This window comes from Streptopelia decaocto (assembly GCF_964273445.1).
Source record: "Streptopelia decaocto genome assembly, chromosome: 3".
Lineage (NCBI taxonomy): Eukaryota > Metazoa > Chordata > Aves > Columbiformes > Columbidae > Streptopelia > Streptopelia decaocto.
This window is the reverse complement of record NC_138656.1, coordinates 113,333,090-113,353,123: the sequence shown is the minus strand read 5'-3', so window position 1 is coordinate 113,353,123 and position 20,034 is coordinate 113,333,090. Positions and strand designations below refer to the sequence as shown.

At 43.7% G+C, this 20,034-nt stretch overlaps 1 protein-coding gene across 2 annotated transcripts in view; it reads right to left on the bottom strand.

The window, feature by feature from the left end:
- FKBP1B (FKBP prolyl isomerase 1B) overlaps positions 1–19,407 on the bottom strand; it is a 48,498-nt gene extending 29,091 nt beyond the window's left edge. The window contains exons 1-2 of one of the 2 annotated variants that reach the window (XM_082047378.1): positions 19,270–19,407; positions 16,457–16,504 (exon numbers count right to left, since the gene is read on the bottom strand). In XM_082047378.1, coding sequence (XP_081903504.1) covers positions 16,457–16,504; positions 19,270–19,306 — 85 coding nt within the window. In that variant the 5' untranslated portion in view covers positions 19,307–19,407. Of the gene's footprint in view, positions 1–16,456; positions 16,505–18,711; positions 18,818–19,269 lie in introns of those variants that run through there. The other variant, XM_082047379.1, reaches the window with a different exon arrangement.
- Positions 19,408–20,034: the final 627 nt, after the last annotated feature.

Here is a 20,034-nt window from a genome sequence, read left to right as displayed (position 1 = left end):
TCATATTTTTAGATGGGATAATTTTATTTCATAGTTACTTTCTAGAGAATTTTTCCACGTTCTTTCCAGTGCAGCTATTTTTATATTTACCGTACACAGATGTCCTTGAGGTATGCCCAAAGCACAAACTGCGAATGCTGTTTGCCAGCTTAGCGTTTTCTCATAACGCTATACAGTTCTGATGCACTTGGAACATACAGAACCGCACAACCACATGCCCTGTGAGTGGGAGAACGAGAGAACGAGCACCCCGAAAACAGGGCAGAGATGATGGTGGGACAGGGCTTCAAGTGGTCAACATCAGCTCCTAAGAACGACTCCTGCAGAAACTTGCTTTGCCCGTACTGAATTGATAAAGCCGGGTTTTCCAGAATACTCAGTCAAATGAAGCTTTTCGAGAAAAACAAAGTATGGGACGTCGATGAAACGAGACGCAATGACTGCAAGGGGGTTTATGCAAACAGCTTTTGTCACCCCAAACAGCACGCTGGCTTGTCAACCTTGCCGAGCAGCAAACATTTCTGTGCATCGCAGAGCATGACAGAAGCCTCCCTTCTCACAGACACTGCTGTCCTCTGCTACGGATTTCTAATACTCAGCTGTTTTTATAGAAAGAGACATTGCAGCTATCTGGTCATCTTCATAGGACCAAAGGTTTCTGCCCAGTAATCCCCACATCGATGATATATCTTGAAGTCAAATACCCATGTGTTTTAATGCAATTATTTTGTTTTTCATATACAATGAGCACTATCTAATAAAAATCACATCAACCAACACAGTGCAAAAACACAATTAAGGCCTCTAGCTAAGTACAGAAAATGACTTTGAGTGAAACATGATATTACGTTCCATTATTGATAAGTCATTTTGTTAATCACCTTTTAATATGCTCCAATTACTTTTTAGAGAATGACCAATTCTAAGGATGCCCAATACAAGCTGGTAATTGGAATGCAAATGGGCATAAATGGTTCCAGAGCTTTGTCCCAGCTCATTTTTCATTATATGGAACACCTCCTACAAAATGCCGACTGTCATCTGATGTCAGTCAATTCCATCTGTGACAGAGCATTTATTTGACCATCATAAAACCAAAGAGATGAAAAATCAGGTAACAGTTTGGTTGACTCCATTATTTAGTTTTCATCCATATCTCTACAGGAATACACATTGAAGATACGGACACACAAAAAATGAAATGCGAAAGAAGAAAAATAAATTACATTATTAAACCTAGGGAAGTTTAAGTTCAAACGTTAGTATCTGGGGAGTCACAGTAATTGCAAGCCCAGCCCTTAAAGCAATGAATTTAGGAAAGATCTGAAGCCTCCAGGACTAATCTACATGAGGAAAAGACCACTGAACGAAAATGCAACCAAAGCTTCCAAAACACATTACAAACCCATTAATTAATGCACTTACATGCCAGAAGTGTTCCTTGCAATCTCTTCATCTGACTTCCTATTTTAATGCAGGCTGTAGGATTTTCACTAAATAATTTCTGTTTGAATTAGAGCTGATTTAAAGATTTCTCAGGGCGATGAACTGACTGCAATTATTGATTTGCATTCACTTATAAATCAGTACTTCCAGTTCAAATGCATTCCCTATTTTAAGGTGCACTTGTAAACGTTCACTTTCCAGCTATGCTATCTTAATGTATCTTGGTGAATTAATAGAACTATTCGGTTTTCCTATCAATTTTTTGTTCCCTGTGCAAGTACCAAACCACCCCTTAACCTCTGCTGAATAAATGAAGCATTCTACGTTCAGGAAGGTTTCCCAGCACTTCTACTACCCTCAAGTCTCTTTCCTGCACTGCAGACTACAAAACTGAGCACACTCTTTTTATAATAGCTGTGTGAGGCCTCTGGACCTCCTCCTTTCCCTCAGTGCTCCTGTTTATATTATATATTAATGGATTGCATGGATTTTGGCCAAAGAACAGCTCCAGAGCACGTGTTTGTTTGATAATCAACCACCACTCTCCACATCTTTTTCAGAGTTACTGCTTCATATGAAAAACTCCTCTTATCTGCAAGCACAGGCCTCATTCTTTGTTCTTCCACCAAGGTCTTTGTAAAGGGTTTTATAGCAACTGAAATGTGTTATTGACTTGTGACCACTTTACATAGTGACCCCTATTACACTGTCTCAATGACCTATGGGATGAGACGCTTTAGGATTTATTTGCTAATTTTTATCACCTTGATATGTTTCTCCACTGATAAACATGTCACTTGCTGTGGGGCTAACACCAGTCCATTTTAAGGCCCACTGGAAAGCCCTCTACTCAAAAAACCCATCTTAAATCCACTGATGTATTTATTTTATACCTTTTTCGGTTTCTTACTCCAAGTATCATGAATTTCTTGCATATTATGATCCTCTTGACCTTATGATCCGCTGTAAACATTGTCCAGTCACCCGTATACCTGTTCCTGGAAAGTCAGCTTGACAACCTTTGCTCTCCAGAACCCCAAAATTGCCTGTCAGGTTTTAAGAGGCGTTGGGACAATGTCGTTAATAACACGCTTTAACTTTTGGTCAGCCCTGAAGGTGGTTCGACTAGATGATTGTTGCTTCCAACTGAACTATTCTATTCTCTTTCTTTCCTAAATCAGAATTTTGCCACTATTACTGACCAGAAACATAGGTAAGACCAACTGAACACAGTATGGTATAATAAATTTCAAAATTCCAATACTGAGTAAAAACAATTCATTTTAAAATGTTTTGAATACCAAGACAAACCCAACCACTTTGACCTGACGTTTTTAACATTATGATCTAAGATCTTTATACTTCAATAGTATGTGCACACACACATACACCTGAATTAGTAATGATGTCTTACTCAAGTAAATCCAAGAGTAGGAAAACAAAATGTAGAAATCCAGACTAATCCACCTTAAATATATAAATGCTGATCCCATATTTATGCAAATACAATATTCTGTTGTATAAGATACACACCACGGTTTAAAAATAATTGTTACGCTGATTTCATTTTTTTCTAAGCTGTCTCCCCAGCTCTTGGCAAGCAGAGGGTAGAAAACCATGTATGAGCTGTGGCTCCTCACTATAAAAAGGTCCAAAGTATCGTCTGCATTTGCAGGGCAGCCGTGGAGTCTGTCCTCACTTGGCTTAGCGAAAAGAAGCATTTCTAAATTAGCAAACGCTGTTTCACAAGAAGCAGTAGAAGAAAGGTTCAGCAAAACAGAATTTCTTGACTTTCAAATCCAAGAGTCGTGAATCTTTTGGAGAGAGGGAGGAAAGCAGGTGGACCATCTCGTGCAGCATTGCCACTGTTTCAGGGTGAGGTGGGGGTCTGTGAACACTTCACCCTGATAGGGCTTGTCACGTCCAAGTCGTTAATGTTCCTTGATCAGGAACAAACGCAGTTCTGGTGGATCCTGCCCAGCGACAGGTTTATGTGAGTCATGTTCAGAAGTTACCTTGGCTAGGGATGCGGATTTATTTTCTGGCAAGAAGCTAATTATAAAGGCTTGAAATTTGCAATTGCTCAGTAGAAGGGCAACAGTACTTACTTTAAACACTCATGTGCACTGCATTAATAAACATATTAATAACAGTAATTCTTTCCCCAGGTATGGACACATTATCTGCCTACTCAAGGTAAAATTTTCTCATTGTGAACCATATTCTCAGCCTAGAAACCATTGTCCACCCACTCACTAAACAACTGTGCACCAAAAAAATGAGTCCAGAGATTCAAGTGGCAATTTTTTTGTCTTCTTTTTTTTTTGGGGGGGTTGGAAACAAAAAGTCTGAGATCACTTATATAAACAAATAACAGCACCACTAGATAGTCTCCACCACAGTAGCATTAAATATACAAAGCATGCTGAAAAAATAAAGTTGTCCCAGTACATTATTGCAATAGAGGGACTGAGAGTGTGCTATGGGAGGGTCCCCAAACGCTACAGTACTGGGAAGTTTGACGGGTCAGAAATACGAGAAGGAAACAGAAATAAACATTCCCCCTTGTTCCCAGAGGCAAGTCTCCTTCTCTCTTCTCTACAGCCACCTTAGCGCCTCGGTTCCCCACACCACTGCAAACCTCTGGACCTGCAGCAGGCCTGGGTTCCAAGTGTTGCTGTTGCTTTTTCCACCACCCTGAATTTCCATCCCATTGTCCTCCTGTCCTTCACAATCACTTCTTCCCTCCTGCCCCAACTTGTCAGATTTTCAGCCCAGTTTACAGTGCAGCCACTGCAACATTTCTATGTGCAGGATGGAGCGGTGCAAAGGCAGGAGGCAATAGCTGGGGACGTTCCTGCACTCGCTGTTTCAGCCTCAGCTATTCACGTGGCAGCACCGTTGGTGCCTATGAAGAAGTTATGCTGCAGAACAGGAAACATTTTCAAATGTGGGCGGCACTCACGTGTTCTTTCAGATGCGTTAAAACTCTTCACGGCTTCATGCTCTGAAGTCAGAAAACAACTCCCATAGTTTAATATACTGCTACAATGTGCTTAGAAGCTGCATGACGAGTAATACTGAAAACTGTAATAACAGTTGCATATGACTAAACAGACTAGGCAATTTTTCTAAGAGTTGATTACAACTTGTTGAAATATTGAAGAAAAACTGAAGGAAGAAGCGTACTCCTATGTGTAGTAAGAGGAGGGCACATTGAGGATATTCATTCATTCATTCATTCATTCATGGTGCTGCCAATGTCTGGTTTCTCTTGGATAGCAGGCTCCTTGACATCAAATCCAGAAAACACTTCGCATTTGTCTGGCTTTTATCAGCTGACACCCTCTTGGCCTGTATTGTACATCAGTTTCTCAAGGGAAAAAGAAGAGCTAAGATAACCATTGCCCTAGAACCCCCTGCTTTTTCAACACGTCTACTTGTCCACAAAACACGCAAAGGTGTCTGAAATCTGAAGTAAATGCGGCAAACACTGAAGGCTGGGAGCTATTCTTATCTCACTGCCCTCTATAAACACAATGGCTAGTCATGTCCCTTACTGCCTAAAACAGCTGTCGTCATTTAAATGCTTTGTAGTCTGCAGTTGGGCCAGTCCTACGGTGACAGACTGAATAACAGAAAGATTACAGGTCGTATAACTCCATTACAGTATGGAGGAATTTCACAGTCAGTCAAAGTTTCCTCCCATGCTTGTACAAGGGAAAAATACCCTGCCCATGATTTTATTGCCTTTTTTTTTCTGCAGGGCGAATAGTTTCTCAGCTCTCCATCACCTCTGGCACCTGTGTTTATAGCTACACACTCCCTCAGGTCCAGCCTACTTTGATATTGTTCTCCCAAACGCTTTAGAAACTTTTGCATTTGAAGAGGATCTTAGAATGTGCTATGGTAACAAGTCTTGGGAAAGCACTTCAGAAACAGCCCTGCAATTTTAGTCGACCAGTGTATTACAAACTTTAGTTACTTCATTGAAATAAAGTGAATCGTTACAATCAAATCCCTTATTACTCTTTACAGCAGGGAAGGATTGAGCCCTTACTGTGTTTACAAGGCTTATATAACCAATCAAATCAGGACTGGTTAAAGAAAAACAGAAAACCTGATAAAAACTAAAGTCGTTCATGATTTTCCACCATTCATCTTAATTTAAACAGTGTGTTCTCAAAAGTTAAGCACTTCTCAAGTCTAGAAAATACAAACAGCTCTTCCATAGACTTGATGCAGCCTAGCGGTAAATATAATAGATGAGGACTTTAAAAGCACATGAATTTCTAACCCCAGCTTTATCTGAGGCTTGCTGTGTTCCCTGGACAAATAACTTCCTTTCCGAATTTCCCTGTATTTTAAAGGGAGTAAACAATGCCTTTCCCTTTCCAAAGGGATTTATGAATGAAGGGTGTAGCAATTTGATCAGATTCAACTTTTAAAGTTGTCCACAGGAGATAAATGATGGCAGTTCTTCATGACTGTGTCAACCCTGAATTTGCATTTGACTCACAAGCATTTAAAACTCCTACACTCCCAGCCAGGAATCTGAATAAATGTTGATAAGGAGATGAGCTATATAAATGGTTATGCACAGAACAAGTTTCAGTGGCACAGGTAAGGATCATTTTTAATGAGGCATTTCCATCCCGATCCAATGAGCTTTCAACACCCCTTCTTATAGGCTCTGGAAGTCCCTGGTGTTCAGATAGAAAAGGTCATCGCTTCTGAGTTCCAGCCAGGAGAAGGTAGGACATGAGAACGTGGGCTCAGCCCATGTGAGATGATAGCCCTCAGCCCTGCTGTGCAGAGGCTCTGCTGACTGACCCAAGGAAGAGCTGTGGACCTGTCCCTGCTGTTCCTTCAGCTGAAGACAAGGTGCAAATGGCAACACAAGAAAATTCAAAGCAGAGCACAAAACGAAAGCCACTGCGGGGGCTGTCTGTGCGCCCCACAAACTCTCCCGGCAGGGTGGGACAGACACAACTGTGGCTTTTCCAGAGCTGTTGTCAGCTGGCTACTGTGGGACACGGAGGGTGTGGGGAGCTACTCACACAGGCTTGTGACAGAGGAGCATCTCCTGCTCTTGTCAGTGGACAGGGACACTCCAGGGAGTGATCTCAAGCCCAAGCCAAGGTCGGGTGTTTCAGCGTGGCGATGCAGAAAAGATCATTCCTCTCCACGAATGACAAATGTCATTGAAGAAGGCTTCTCTCACATGGTTAAAGTTAGTCTTTGCGATTACTGTTCCAGCTTTCTCCAGAATAAAAGAGCAGAACAGTTGCAGAATGAGAGAAGATTACATGTAATTCTGCTTTTACTCTTCAATTTGTGTGTAGACAGTGGTCAAGTGCAGAGGTACGGCAAACTATGGTTGGATGCTCTTAATGTGACTGCACGTGTGTAGTAAGGTGACCATCATGTAGTACAACTTTCAAGCAAGAAAGACAAGAAAGGGTTACAGCAGGGTCAGTCAAAATAACTTCCTAGTAAGTTAGGTAGCATGGTGGGGGGTGGTCTCTTCTCCCAAGTAATTAGTGATGGGACAAGACGAAATGCCCTCAAAAAATTCTTCATGGAAAATGTTGTCAGGCATTGGAACAGGCTGCCCAGGGAAGTGGTGGAGTCACCATCCCTGGAGGTGTTTCAGAGCGATATAGATGAGGTTCTTAGGGACGTGGTTTAGTGCCAGAATCAGGTTGGACTTGATGATCCTGAGGGTCTCTTCCAACCGAAACGATTCTGTGATTCTATAAAACATAATTTTGCCCTACAAAGAGAGCTGCCTCAGCTACTAGGATCCACTGGCTCTGCCTGATGACACCACAGTTGCAGCATTTAAGATTCCTCACAGTGAGTGATTGTAGAATCATAGAATGTCCTGAGTTGGAAGGACCCACAAGGATCATGGAGTCCAACTCCTGTCCCTGCACAGGACAACCCCACAGTTCACACCGTGTGTCTGAGGACGTTGTCCAGTCTCTTCTTGAACACTGTCAGGCTTGGGGCCGTGACACCTCCCTGGGGAGCCTGTTCCAGTGTCCAGCACCCTCTGGGTGAAGAACCTTTTCCTCATGTCCAACCTGAACCTCCCCTGGCACATCTTCCTGCCATTCCCTCGGGTTCTGTCACTGGTCACCAAGAGAAGAGCTCAGCCCTGCCCCTCCTCCTCCCCTTGTGAGGAAGCTGTGGCTGCCATGAGCTCTCCCCCCAGTCTCCTCCAGGCTGAACAAACCAAGTGACTTAGCTGCTCCTCATCTGGCTTCCCCTCCAAACCCTTCACCAACTTCATGGCCCTACTCCAGATGCTCTCCAGTAGCTTTTTCTCCTTTTTGTACTGTGTCTCCAGCCCACACACGGTGCTCCAGGTGAGGCCGCCGCAGTGCAGAGCAGAGCGGGACAATCCCCTCCCTGCCCGGCTGGCAATGCAATGCTGTGCAAGGGAGTACAAACTTCTGCAGCCAGCAGTCTTGTGGAAAAAAAAAAAAAATTAAGTAAGATTTACAATGCCCTTGAGTAACTATAGCTAAATAATATATCTCAATTGAGAGATGTCGCTTTCAATATAAAGCCCCCTGGCAGACCCCTGGCGCTGGTTCAGCAAGACTCAGCAGAACTTGTGCCAACACCAAATCACTACTTCCCACAGCAGTATATTTCCTCCAAGGCCGCTCATTCCACTGCTCAGCAGCGCCAAAAGCTGGGCACTGTACGAGCTCCTTGGCAATGGTCCTCCCTGGGGATATCCCACGCAAATCCCTGCTGCACCAGGACCAACCCGCCAAGCTCTGAAGAGCAGAAGCCTGTGGAGATCTCTGGCCACACAGCAACTCCTTAGGTGGTACACCTGAAATGTATCTGCTGCAGAGAAGTAAGACCACAGGTTGTCTAACCAAGATATTATTACCCCCTTTCACAAACCCTGCCCAGCTGAGTTGCCTGACTTAGGAACCGTATTAAGCTCTTTATCTAATCAATAGAGAGAAAGGCATACCCAAAGGCTAACTATTTAGGTAGCCTAAAGTAACTAAGCTCTTAATTTAGACTTCTTAATTAGGTAAATACGGTGATGTCAGTTCTATTTTGTCAATAAAGGGAGACAAGCCTATCACAGGTGCCAACTGATAGTTTCTCATTTAGCTGATGTGCATTTTACACTAACAACTACTATTCACTGCACAAGGCAGCCCCAGATCCAACAGTTGTTTCAGCAATTCTTTGATTTTTTGGGGCATAAATTATTAGAAAACTATGTCATTCTTGTAAGGGCCTGGAATTCCAACCATCAAGAATTGATGCAAACCTTTCAAGTCCTAGTCCTTAAATACATGTATGAGCTGTAAGCAGACAGAGCTACACACCGGGATCATTGAAAATAAGTGCAAAGAGGGCCCAGCAAAAATATTTTATTTGGAAATCACAGTCTAATCTTCTAAAAGATGGCACCGTTTTGGATCAGTTCTGAGCTTTTAAAAACTTGATGAACACAGGTTATTAGTTCTCTGGTGTTCTACATAATCTCCTTTGTGAACTTTTGTTTTTTTAATGTCTTGAGGCTTTTGTGAGGTAGGAGTAGGAGGTTTAATTATTTGCTAGCAGTTTCATTTCCGTGCACAATTTGAAGGGAGGATGATGCTACAATCTCTCCATGCAAGGAAATCCTGTAAAGGTTAGTAGGTCCTCCAAAAATCAAAGCTAGCAGTCACCAAATGATTCATCGTGTTTCAAACTGACAGAGAAGCCGCTCTCAGGTGATAAAGTGCCCCTGTGTGTTATCTTGAAGAAATCTCTTTTTACCTTCTTTACTCTCTAAGAAAGAAACTCATCCTGCCTTTTTCCTAAACGAATGTGAGAGAGCGTTTGCAGACAATCCTGAACTCTTCCCTTACTTTGCACAAATCATATTAGCAGCTGCCCAAATAACACCTCAGTGCCACGGGGACCATGTTTTAGGGGAGAAGTTTCCAATTCTTAGACAAACCATCAATTCTCAGCTGAGCTTGCCTGTAAGAATGCTGTTGAATAATGTCAAGCTCCTTTTTTGCTTCACTCACCCACATTAAATAGCACCTAATACCATAAATAATACCAGTGAAACCGATGGGCACAGTACACAGCAACGCAACATTCAGTGCAAAAGGAGAACAACTGGGAAACCTGAGGCTACAGTTCACTCTGCTGATCCTTTTCCATCAGGCAACAATCCGGTATGTTCAGTTTAAACTCACTAATTCAGCTGCTGAAGCTGCTACGTATTTTCTTACAAATCTCTGACCTTTTCTATTCATCAAATAATTTTTCCACATCAGTAGCCTCTTCTTACACAGTACTTGCAGGCATTAATTTCATGACAATTTTGGGAGGCGCAGCCCCCTTTTCTGTCAAATTTAGAAAGTAAAAGAGCAAATAATATACCTGAAATCAGTCACTAATCTGGCAGCCAAATGAGTAGAAGAAATCTCTTCTCCTCAAACTTTTGCTTCTACACTCTGATCACTATCAGGCTGAAGTATCGCTAAACTATTTTCAAAGGTAACCAATCTACGTTAAATAAGCGAATAGGAGAATTTTACTCCTTTTATTGAGTGTTTCAAGACATGCAAATTGCTTCTGGGGGGCAGCAGAAGATTGTGTTCTTCACTAGGGGTCAAAGCTACTTCTTGCAGTTATGATTCACTGAATAAAACGGCTACTCGTAAGTGCTTAGCTGCCACAAAGATGTCTGCAGAAGTAAAAGGCTTTCATCTTTTCAAACCAGGGCAATTTGAAGAGACAATTTTAAGTAAAAAACCACAGAAAAATATCAGGCCCCAAAAGATGGGAAGACATCACACTCTCCTGGTGTAATGTATCTTGGGAACATGCTTGGTAAAACAATTAGGCTCTTTCTAGGTAAGCAAGATTTAGCTGACTATAATTCAAGGCTCAATTATAACGTCTGTTACAATACAATTCTTATTAATATTAACTCTAATTGCAGTGTTCCCTATCCCCTTCCAAACCCAGCTAGACAAAGAATTTCCATTAAATTCCTTAGTTAGTTCAATTTTCCTCTCAGATGCACATCTCCCACTGAAGTGGTAGAGATGTTTCTGAAAGCAGGAGCAGAGAACGCACAGAGTGCTGGCACACAAAGCTAATGTACATCCAGTCATGCAGATCCTGAGCTTCATGACAAGTATATGACACTCTGCAAAGTTATTCTGAATTTACGTTAGTCTTTTTGAGAGTATGTCAGTATACAGAAATCTCTGGCTATTACCACATAGACTTAAGACCAGGGTGATTTTTATGCAAGAAAAATAGGCAGATCTGTTCTCTCTTCGGCAAGATTTTTTTTCAAGGGAATTGCATTATATTTGTATTGTGCTAAATGGAAAATGCATTTTTTAGTCATAATAAATCAAGCATATTCTATAAATTGCTGTTAATCTGTATCTATGCAGTCTGCTTTTGTTATAAAAATGGTAAAAAAGAAAAGGCTTTCAAATCCACAGACACAACCATAACTCTCAACATTATATCACTGCCAAAGCTAAAGAAACAACAAAGAGCAGTTTTTGTAATATATGGAAAAGAAGATGATACAGGTTTGTCCCCACATCACTAGGAAAAGAATAATTAATCATTGGTTCTGCTTAAAATAAAGGTCTGCTTCCTAAAACAGAATGAATTTGTACAGCTCAGCTGAAATAAGTGGAGTAGTATTCATTTATTTCAATAGGGAATTTCACTTTAAGCATTCTAAAAATCCGCTTCTGAGTACTGAAATATTGAAGTGGAGAGGTTGGTGCTGAGCTCGTCTCCCTGAGATTCACTGACAGGACATATGCGAATGGTCCAAAGCTGCACCAGGGGAGGTTTAGACTGGACATTAGGAAGCGTTTCTTTACCAAGAGGGTGGTCAAACACTGGAACAGGCTCCCAGAGAGGTGGTTGATGCCCCAAACCTGTAAATGTTTAAGAGATATTTGGAAAGTGCACATAACGTGCCTTAACTTCTGGTCAGCCCTGCAGTGGTCAAGTAGTTGGACCAGATGACTGTTGTAGTTCCCTTCCAACTGAAATATTCTATTCTATTCTATTCTATTCTATTCTATTCTATTCTATTCTATTCTATTCTATTCTATTCTATTCTATTCTATTCTATTCTATTCTATTCTATTCTATTCTATTCCAATGTATTTGGTGCAATTTTGTGGCCATTGACCTAGACTAAAAAGTCTATGGAAAATATTCTCTGATAGAAGTTCAGTTTAATAAGTAATTAATGATTTAATGTGCCTTTATAGTCTCACTTAAAGAAGTCTGTTCCAGCACACAACAAATACTGGACATCATCAGTGCCCCAAAAGGATCATTGTATTATTCTCACAGGTTTACAGGCAACCAAGGAGAAAAATGAAGAGGTTAAGAATTCAGCTCTGCCACAGGCTACACAGGACAACACGAGACAATGTCAGCTCCGAATAACACGGAATAGAAGCTGTCCTCTTATTATTAAGAGCAGATTTGGGACTGGTACACACTTGAGGGCACAGCATCATCTAGCTGGAGTGCCAGGAATGGGACTCGTCTTCCCAGAGTGCAGGTTTTACCCCACAGTCTCTAGACAGAGCATTCACAACCTCAGCAAAGGTTTTATTTAGGGGCATTTCTAACTGAAAATCATGTTTTTTCCCCATCTCTTTAAGCCTTTGAAAATTCCACACTGCTAATTCCTGTTGCCAGAGTCAACAAATTTAAATCACTGGAAACAAAACTACAGAATATGCCTCAATTCTGCTGATACACTCCAGGACTAATGACGCTGTAATTTTTCACTTGTATTACCATCAGGACTACAATGTAACCTGAAGATCCCATCAAGATTAGGACACCATTATGTAAGGCATGAAGAAGGAGGCAGTTCATATCCCAAATTCACTGCAATCTATCGACATGAGGCAGACGAAGTGCAACTATCATTTTGCAGATGGAAAACAGAAGGAGTAAGCAGATTGCCAAAGGCTTTCAGAAGCTTGCTTAATGAAATCTCTGACAAAAACATGACATAAACCATTGCTGCTGGAAATGCAATTCAGTGCCAAGGAACTACCTTATCTATTAATCCCATTACTTTAATATTGCATCAGGTAATTTTTGAGACAAAACATAGTTGCTGGATAATAAGAAGAAATTATTCTATTTGTTATATTTCTTAATAAAGATAAAACATATGGGAATCTGACCACATTCTTCTGTCATACCAAGATCGGGACTCGGTTTCATATTCTGTCACAGTCCTCCTGTCTAATCTTCTGCAATGATCTGGAGCATCTATTTGTGTACTTAACTCAAGCTGTGCAAAGCCGAAAAATTAGCAGGTGATTTATAGTACCAAAGTTAGGCACTAAGGCAACTTACGTAGATAGAAAGGACAATTAAGTACTTCTGATGCGTAATAAAAAAATCCCGCTCTAAGTGTAAAGCAGGCTAGAACTACTTCTTAGGAAAAAGAATAAAAATGCTTAAACTAAGAGGTTTCCTTCTAAACAGTTCCCTAGGGAGGCTGCACCTTAACTCCCGCTGCCCCTGGAACTTAGGTCTCTCTATTAAGGCATCACGATGCATTTGGGAATCAGACTGCAAAGTCTGCTCCGGAGGTTACTGATCTAGTTGAACAAGGAGAGAAAGAGGCAAAGCTGCCACACAGAACAGCCCGATAGCTGGAGCGCTGACAGCAGAAGTGTAAAACTCACTTGCAGTTCTCCTTCATCTCGAGGAGATTGCAGTTCTTCTGGAACATGTAGGGTCATCAAACTAGAAACTGGCCTGCTGAATCCCTGCCACGACGATGCGTGAATCACAAGATCCTGGAGGATAAGCAGACAAGACTCTACAGTTCTGCCAATATCTAAGGTACCAGCCTTTGGTCCTCTCTGGACGTGCTGTGCAGGGACTGCCAGGACAATGCATGAAGATAACTTGCTCCTAAAATCCTTTTCCCCAAAGATGCATCAGAAGCAAGATGCCTTTTAGTCCTGTAGTGCCAGCATTCCCACTCCTGTCCATGCCCTTTCTGCCATCACCCCCCACCCCATGGTCAATGCACATCTATGAGACTTCTGGAGAGGGAAGGCAAGATGGAGAAGTAAGACAAAATAGGGTCCACAGCCCACTTCTTGTTTGAGTCTCCTTGAAAAGTCAGCCCCTTCCGGTCTCCTCCTCAATGGAAACTCTCAAGATATTAATAACTAGTAGACAGGTAATGCTTTTTCCATGCATGCTCAAAAACGTGCCCCTTCAAGGAAGTATGGAACCAACCACGGTTGTTCTAAGGATCTGTATCACCACATAGTGTATATGTTGGTATAAGAGCAGAAGGGTGACATGGCCTACCCAGCCACCAACACCAGGTATCAATGAATGGGAAAATCATTGGATTTAAAAAAACAAACAAACAAACAAACAAAAAGTACGAAATTAATCCTGAAGATAGGAACTGGAATACAACTCCTTTAATACTCTTGCATTAGTGCCTGAACCAAATACCCTCTGGCCTGCTCCCTTTCTTGCCCATGGCTCCTGCATTCTTCAGTGCTGAAAGTCCCAAGCTAAGCTGGAGGGAGCGGGAAATTGCAGCTTTCTCCTCCTCAGGAACGTAACGGTTGCAGTTAAGGATGAGGCAAATAGAGCTATGATCCTCTTCTGTTGGAAAAGACAACCGAGCATCGGTTTGCCGTGTCTGAAACCACCATTCAGTCATTATTCATAAAGTGGGCTCCCACAGGTCGTGTTTTTGACTGAAAGTGGCTGTCGCCGCTGTGCTTGTTGCTGGATCCAGAGCTGTGCTCAGAGCACTCCAGTGAGGTCAGGCTCCTCTTGGGATCCAAATGATCTACAGATCTTGGCAGAGCCCAGTCAGTGCGTGGTTCCCTCACCTCCCAGACCGCAGCGCCTCTGTCAGGTATTTGTGCCCAGCTCCAGAGTGACACGGAGGCTGAACATGGACACAACTTGTGAGCTTTACATGCTCCCGGTATTAAGCAGCTCTGGAAAATGGGATTTCCAGATCATTTCCTTGCACCTAGGTGTCTTAATTTTTCCTGGCTCCCATTTTAGGTCACAAGACATGTTCTGGGTATCTCTGTGGACATCTCTGTAACTTAGCTACCCAGTTCCCAAAGCAGAACCACAGGAGTGTGGTGAGGATAAGCATTAAGCACAGTGAGGTCTAATGAGATCATATAAATAAGACAAAGATCATTTCAAGATGAATCCCAGGCATATCTGGAATTGCCTCAGTATAAAAAGAAGTTATACTGTATTCAGATAAAATAACTTTTAAATTAAAACTTGACTTCCATACCATCTTTCCCACATTACTACAGATGACTGGAAGAAAACAGTGTATTCACTAACCATGGGCTCCCTTTAAGAATATTACCATTGAACACTGCTTAAACATTGTACCAGCATGGGAACTGAGGCAACGAGCTTTTTATGATATCTGTTCTAATCTGGGAGTTCGAGAGGTTGCATAGCACCTATAGCAAGATATATGGAGGAAGCACAGTTTTCGCTGGAAATGGATTTAATGAGTTTTCATGAAGACTCTTATGTCAAAAGGCAGCTTATGATAGCTTCATCTAAGATGTTATCTAATGCCTGTAAGAGTATGCAGCATCTTGTTATCTTTCCACATCCACCATTCACACTCCCTCTGAAGTTATCCCGCAGAACTGCACTTTGTGGGAGCCACAGGCCTCAAAGTTTTTTCACTGATTTCAGTTCTGACACTTAAATTTATCTAGAACTAACTGGGGGTGGGAGGTGGCAATTTAATTTCATAAAAACTTTAGAAGTTTGGGCTGGAACAGAAACGTATCTTTCAACGTTTTCACCAAAATAGCTTCAAAACATGTATTTTCAGACCGAAGATACAGAGGAACACCTGCAAGGCTGAGACTGGCATGGGAAACCCATGTGTTTAACTTCTAATTCAAACTAGAAATCCTCATTGGATCAAAATGCTCTGAATATACAGATGTATGGGAGCTCAAATCCAGACATCCTATACCCCAAGCCCATATAACCTTCTGAGGAGAGATATTATTGAAACTATAGCAAAAAACTTCTTGAAAATACAAATAGGTTTGCTTCATGAGTTATTATTTACCAGACAATGGTCCCACCTTGCTCCAGCTGCAAGTGACAGAAGCAAGTACAAAACTGAAAGCAATCAACAGCTACTGAACACTAAAGGAGAACGTTACCTCGCAGATCTAGGCTCAGATCAGTAGCTGTCAATCCCCACATCACCTACATTTTGCTTTCTTAAAGAAAAGACCGCATAGAATGGCAGCTCTTGATGTGAACTTCCCAGCTGGGGACTCAGCCTGCAGAGGTCTTTGCATTCTTTCGACAATTTACATAACTATGAACAAAACGTAACGTTACAAACTGATTTAAAGGACATTTTCCCTCTGTGCAAAGGTGCAGCATAAACAGCTCCTTTAACCAACTCACCACTTAAGACTCATACAAGTCCATAAAGCAGGTGTTAAATAGACCTTGCATTGATTTCTTTAACCTGGAGCAAATTTTACTGCCAATACATAGACACATGCTTTTAAGATATATATATATATATATATATATATATATATAATCATTGTCTGTATCAAGATCAGGGGATGGAAAAATATGAACTCAGCTTTTTCACTGTTTCATGCTTGATTTCATCAGCTGGTACGATGGCTTCAAGAACCAGGTCCACAGGTCTGTTAACCTCTCACCATTGAACGCCACATCTGGCAAATCTGCTGTCACACACACCTAGATACTGCAGCCTGAACTGCTCAGCTAGAAGTGAAATATTTAGGAAACACATCAGAGCACAATCAAACGGATTGAGAGCGAGAGAACAAAGTAAAAAACCACAACAATGCCATAAGAAGTGGCAAATCACTCCTCAACACAAGGCAGTTGGTATCAAGAGAATATTCAGAATATGGCTTACCTGTGTAGTGCACTACACACGTCTGCCCCTTCTTTGGAAATGTCCGTCCTGTTAAAATTATAAAAGGTTGTTAATTTTCTTCTCTGCTTATCTGTGTGGCTACGCAGGTTTATCTTTTAAGAGGAAAATGCCAGACTGGGATTTGTATTGACTACGCATTATCAAGCCACTAATATGCACAGCAGGAATGGGTATGGTTTAGGGTAGAAAATCCCAGTTTGGGTACTATTTAGTTGTTAGATCAAATAATATTTTCCTTACATAATTTTCACTATATATAAGGGCATTATAGATGCATTTGCATTCTGTAAGTGCAGAAGGACTGTCAAAACTTCATAGATTATAACCTTAGAATTCTCAGAATGGTTTTGCTAGATTTTTTCAAATAAAGTCTTAGTCTGACATTGTGAAAAAAATTCCATTTGTATTCACATGTCTAATGCCTTTCACTCAAGACAGCTCTAACAAGGGCATCTTTAATTAGCCAGGAAGGGTTTTTAAAAAACTTTTCACATACAAAGGCAGTTTAATTTTGTAGCATTGGGTGACAGTAAAGCAGTGTTACACTGAGTTCTTATCAGAGCCTGGTAGCTCCTGCTAGAATTTTCATACCAGAAGGAAAAGAAGGTTTAAATTATTTTCTTGCCACTGGAAAACAGAATTACCAATTCAGTTTTACCTGTTCTAGGTACCAAAGGCACCACAACCTAGGGGAAGATTTTGCAGGCTCAATTAGATGCTGATGGCGTTTTTAAAGCAGCTAACCTTGACCTCTCAAGTAACGTTGACCAGGGGAGGACCCAGGTTCAGAAGAACTTAGATGTATAAATGAGACTAATTATTAACAAACATCCTTGCCAGAAAGCTGGAAACTGGGGATTCAGTTAGAAACTGAGGCTCATACCTTTTTCAGCTTTGTGGCCTCTTCAGTCTGAATTAACATGACAACAGGGTATAAAACATCAAATAACACGCAAGCTGAGGGCTTATATGCCAAAACCACCATGAGCAGTGAATGGCAGGAGGGCAGGCTAATATGGGGAACTGAGCTTTATAACATGAAACTGAGAAGATGATGCTTCTGAGTGTCATCTGAACAGCCTTGCTCATCAGCCTGGCTGGCTGGAGTGTCTCTGGCTGTGGGCTGCACACACCGTGGTACAATAGGTATCCAGTCAGGGCATTCACAGTAACCTTAAAGTGGGATTCATCTCATTTAACTTTAACCAGCTAGAACACAGGTGATTAGTGTATGCCATTCTCCTGGGCTTCCGCTGCTGACAGTGGAGAATTAGCAGCACTTTGAAAGAAACACAGCCTATCCAGAGAAAGGCAAGACAATTAATTCTCAGAAAAATAAATAGAATACTGCTTTAGACTAGCCACCTAACCTGAGAAAAGTTATGGGAGATGAATCCTACCCGTGGTAAAGCAGGTATTATTCAAATGATGAACTATTATATAGAGATCTGAGTAAAGGAATATCAAACCTTACTGACATATATTCTGCTGTGTGAGTATAACAACAGCAAAGCAAGTGATGCCACATCAAAGCTAAATTAGAACCATAGATTCTCAAGACCACTGTCTAGCTGTGGTTTTAAGACAGTGTTTAAAGGCAGCTGATTTTGATTAAGTCTTGTAACCAAGAGAAATAATCCATATAACCTTATTTGGAATAGCATATTGCTTACAAAGACAGCCTTGATATATTTAATAGCTAGAAAGTACTATTACATGGTTAAGTTCCACCCTTCTTTCTACTCTCAATTCAGCAATGTTACTTATACCCACTTAAGTATTCTGCTTTTAGAACTGTGCAAGCAAGGGAAGAATTTGATCCCCAGAGCTAAACAGCACTGAGGGAGAAGCCAATTTAAAAGCACACCCCAAGAGGGAAAAGATACTGGGCCAAGAAAGTTAAGCTGACATCACCTTGAACAAAATATTCGCAGTGGCGTATCAGGCAAGGATGAATCTGGTCTACTATATAGATATATATGGCTGTATGTTAAAAAATAAACAACACAAAAACAACCAAAAAAACCTCAAACCAACAACAACAACAGAAAAACACCACACACACAAAAAAAAACCAAAACCCAACCAAACAAACCCAAACCCTTCCGAGATGTTATGATAACGCCGCAGAAGAGCAGCACAACGCGAACTGGCCCTGGCAAGGGGAGCCTGTGCCCAGCAGGTTATCGCCGCCCGGGCTGCACCTCAGCCCTCCCCAGCCCCGCACGTCTCACCGGGAGGAGGCGGGCGGCCGGGCCGGGGGATGCTGACACGAATGGCCGGTGGTTCCCGGTGACGAACCGGGGAAAGTTTGTGGCCGCCGGGCGCGCTCCCCGCCGAGCGCCCGCGGCCCCGGGACCCGCCCGGCCCCGCCGCTGCCCCCGCTCCCGGGCGGCTGCACCGCGCTGGGGTTTGTGCAGCTGTCAGCGGATGCCAGAGGAAAATCCCCAGCCCCCCCGCCGCCCCTGCTGCTGCCGCCGCCGGGAGGGAACTGCGGCGCTGCCGCCCGGGGAACCGCCGGCTTCTCCCGCCGCCACCGGCGGGACCCCGGGCGGCCGCATCGCCCCGTTCACCCTCTCCTGCATCAGGGGTGGGGGTGCGGGGGCGGCCGTGCCTTCCCTCCCGCCGCCTCCCCGCACCGCGGCCCCGCGCTCTCCCGCTGCCCGGCGGCGGGGACGGCGGCTCCACCCGGGCTTGGAGCCCCGTGCGACACCCGCCGGGTCGGGTCACCGGTCGGACACGGGCTCCCCCGCCCCCCATGCGGCAGGGCTGCTGTCCCCACGGTCCCCTACCGTCTCCCGGAGAGATGGTCTCGATCTCCACCCCCATGGCGGCACTGGCTCGGCTCGATTAGGCTCGGCTCTGCACCCCCCGGTTCGGCTCGGCCCCGCTCCCCGGCGCGGCCGGACCCCCAGTGCAAGCATGCCCCTCCAGGCCGGCTGACAGGGGCCTCCCCGGCTGCCCGTCAGCCGCCCGCAGCCAATGCGGGGCAGGGGCGGGGAGCCCGGGGAGGGGAGGGGGCCGTCCGCCCCCGCCCGCAGAGCCAGGGGCCGCCGCGGCTGAGGGGAGCCCGCATCCCGCCCCCCGCATCCCGCCCCCCCGCATCCCGCCTCCGGCGGTGCGGGGGTGCTGCTGCCCTCCCCCGGGCAGGGCTCGCTTTAGCGGGGTCCCCGCCGGAGCGCTTCCCTGGGGGTCTTGGCACCGTTTTGCCCACCCTGTCCGACCGTGCCCGCCGCGGAGTCTGAGCGGCCGGAGGGCTCAGGGTGGGGGGTGCGGGTGCTTTAGGGCGCTCCCGAGCCCGCTGCCGAGCAGGCAGGGGAACCGTGCCGCTCCTAAAAACATCCAGCGAGCAGGACAGGTCCGAAGGCGGGGGCGAGGGTCAGGGTTTTCCCAGTTACACACGGGCACGGAGGGAAGCATCCACACCTGCACCTTACAGAATCACAGACTGTTTGGGGTTGGAAGGGACCTCTGGAGATCATCCTGTCCAACCCATCAAAGCAGATCGCACAGGAATGTGTCCAGGCAGGTTTGAATGTCTCCAGAGAAGGAGACTC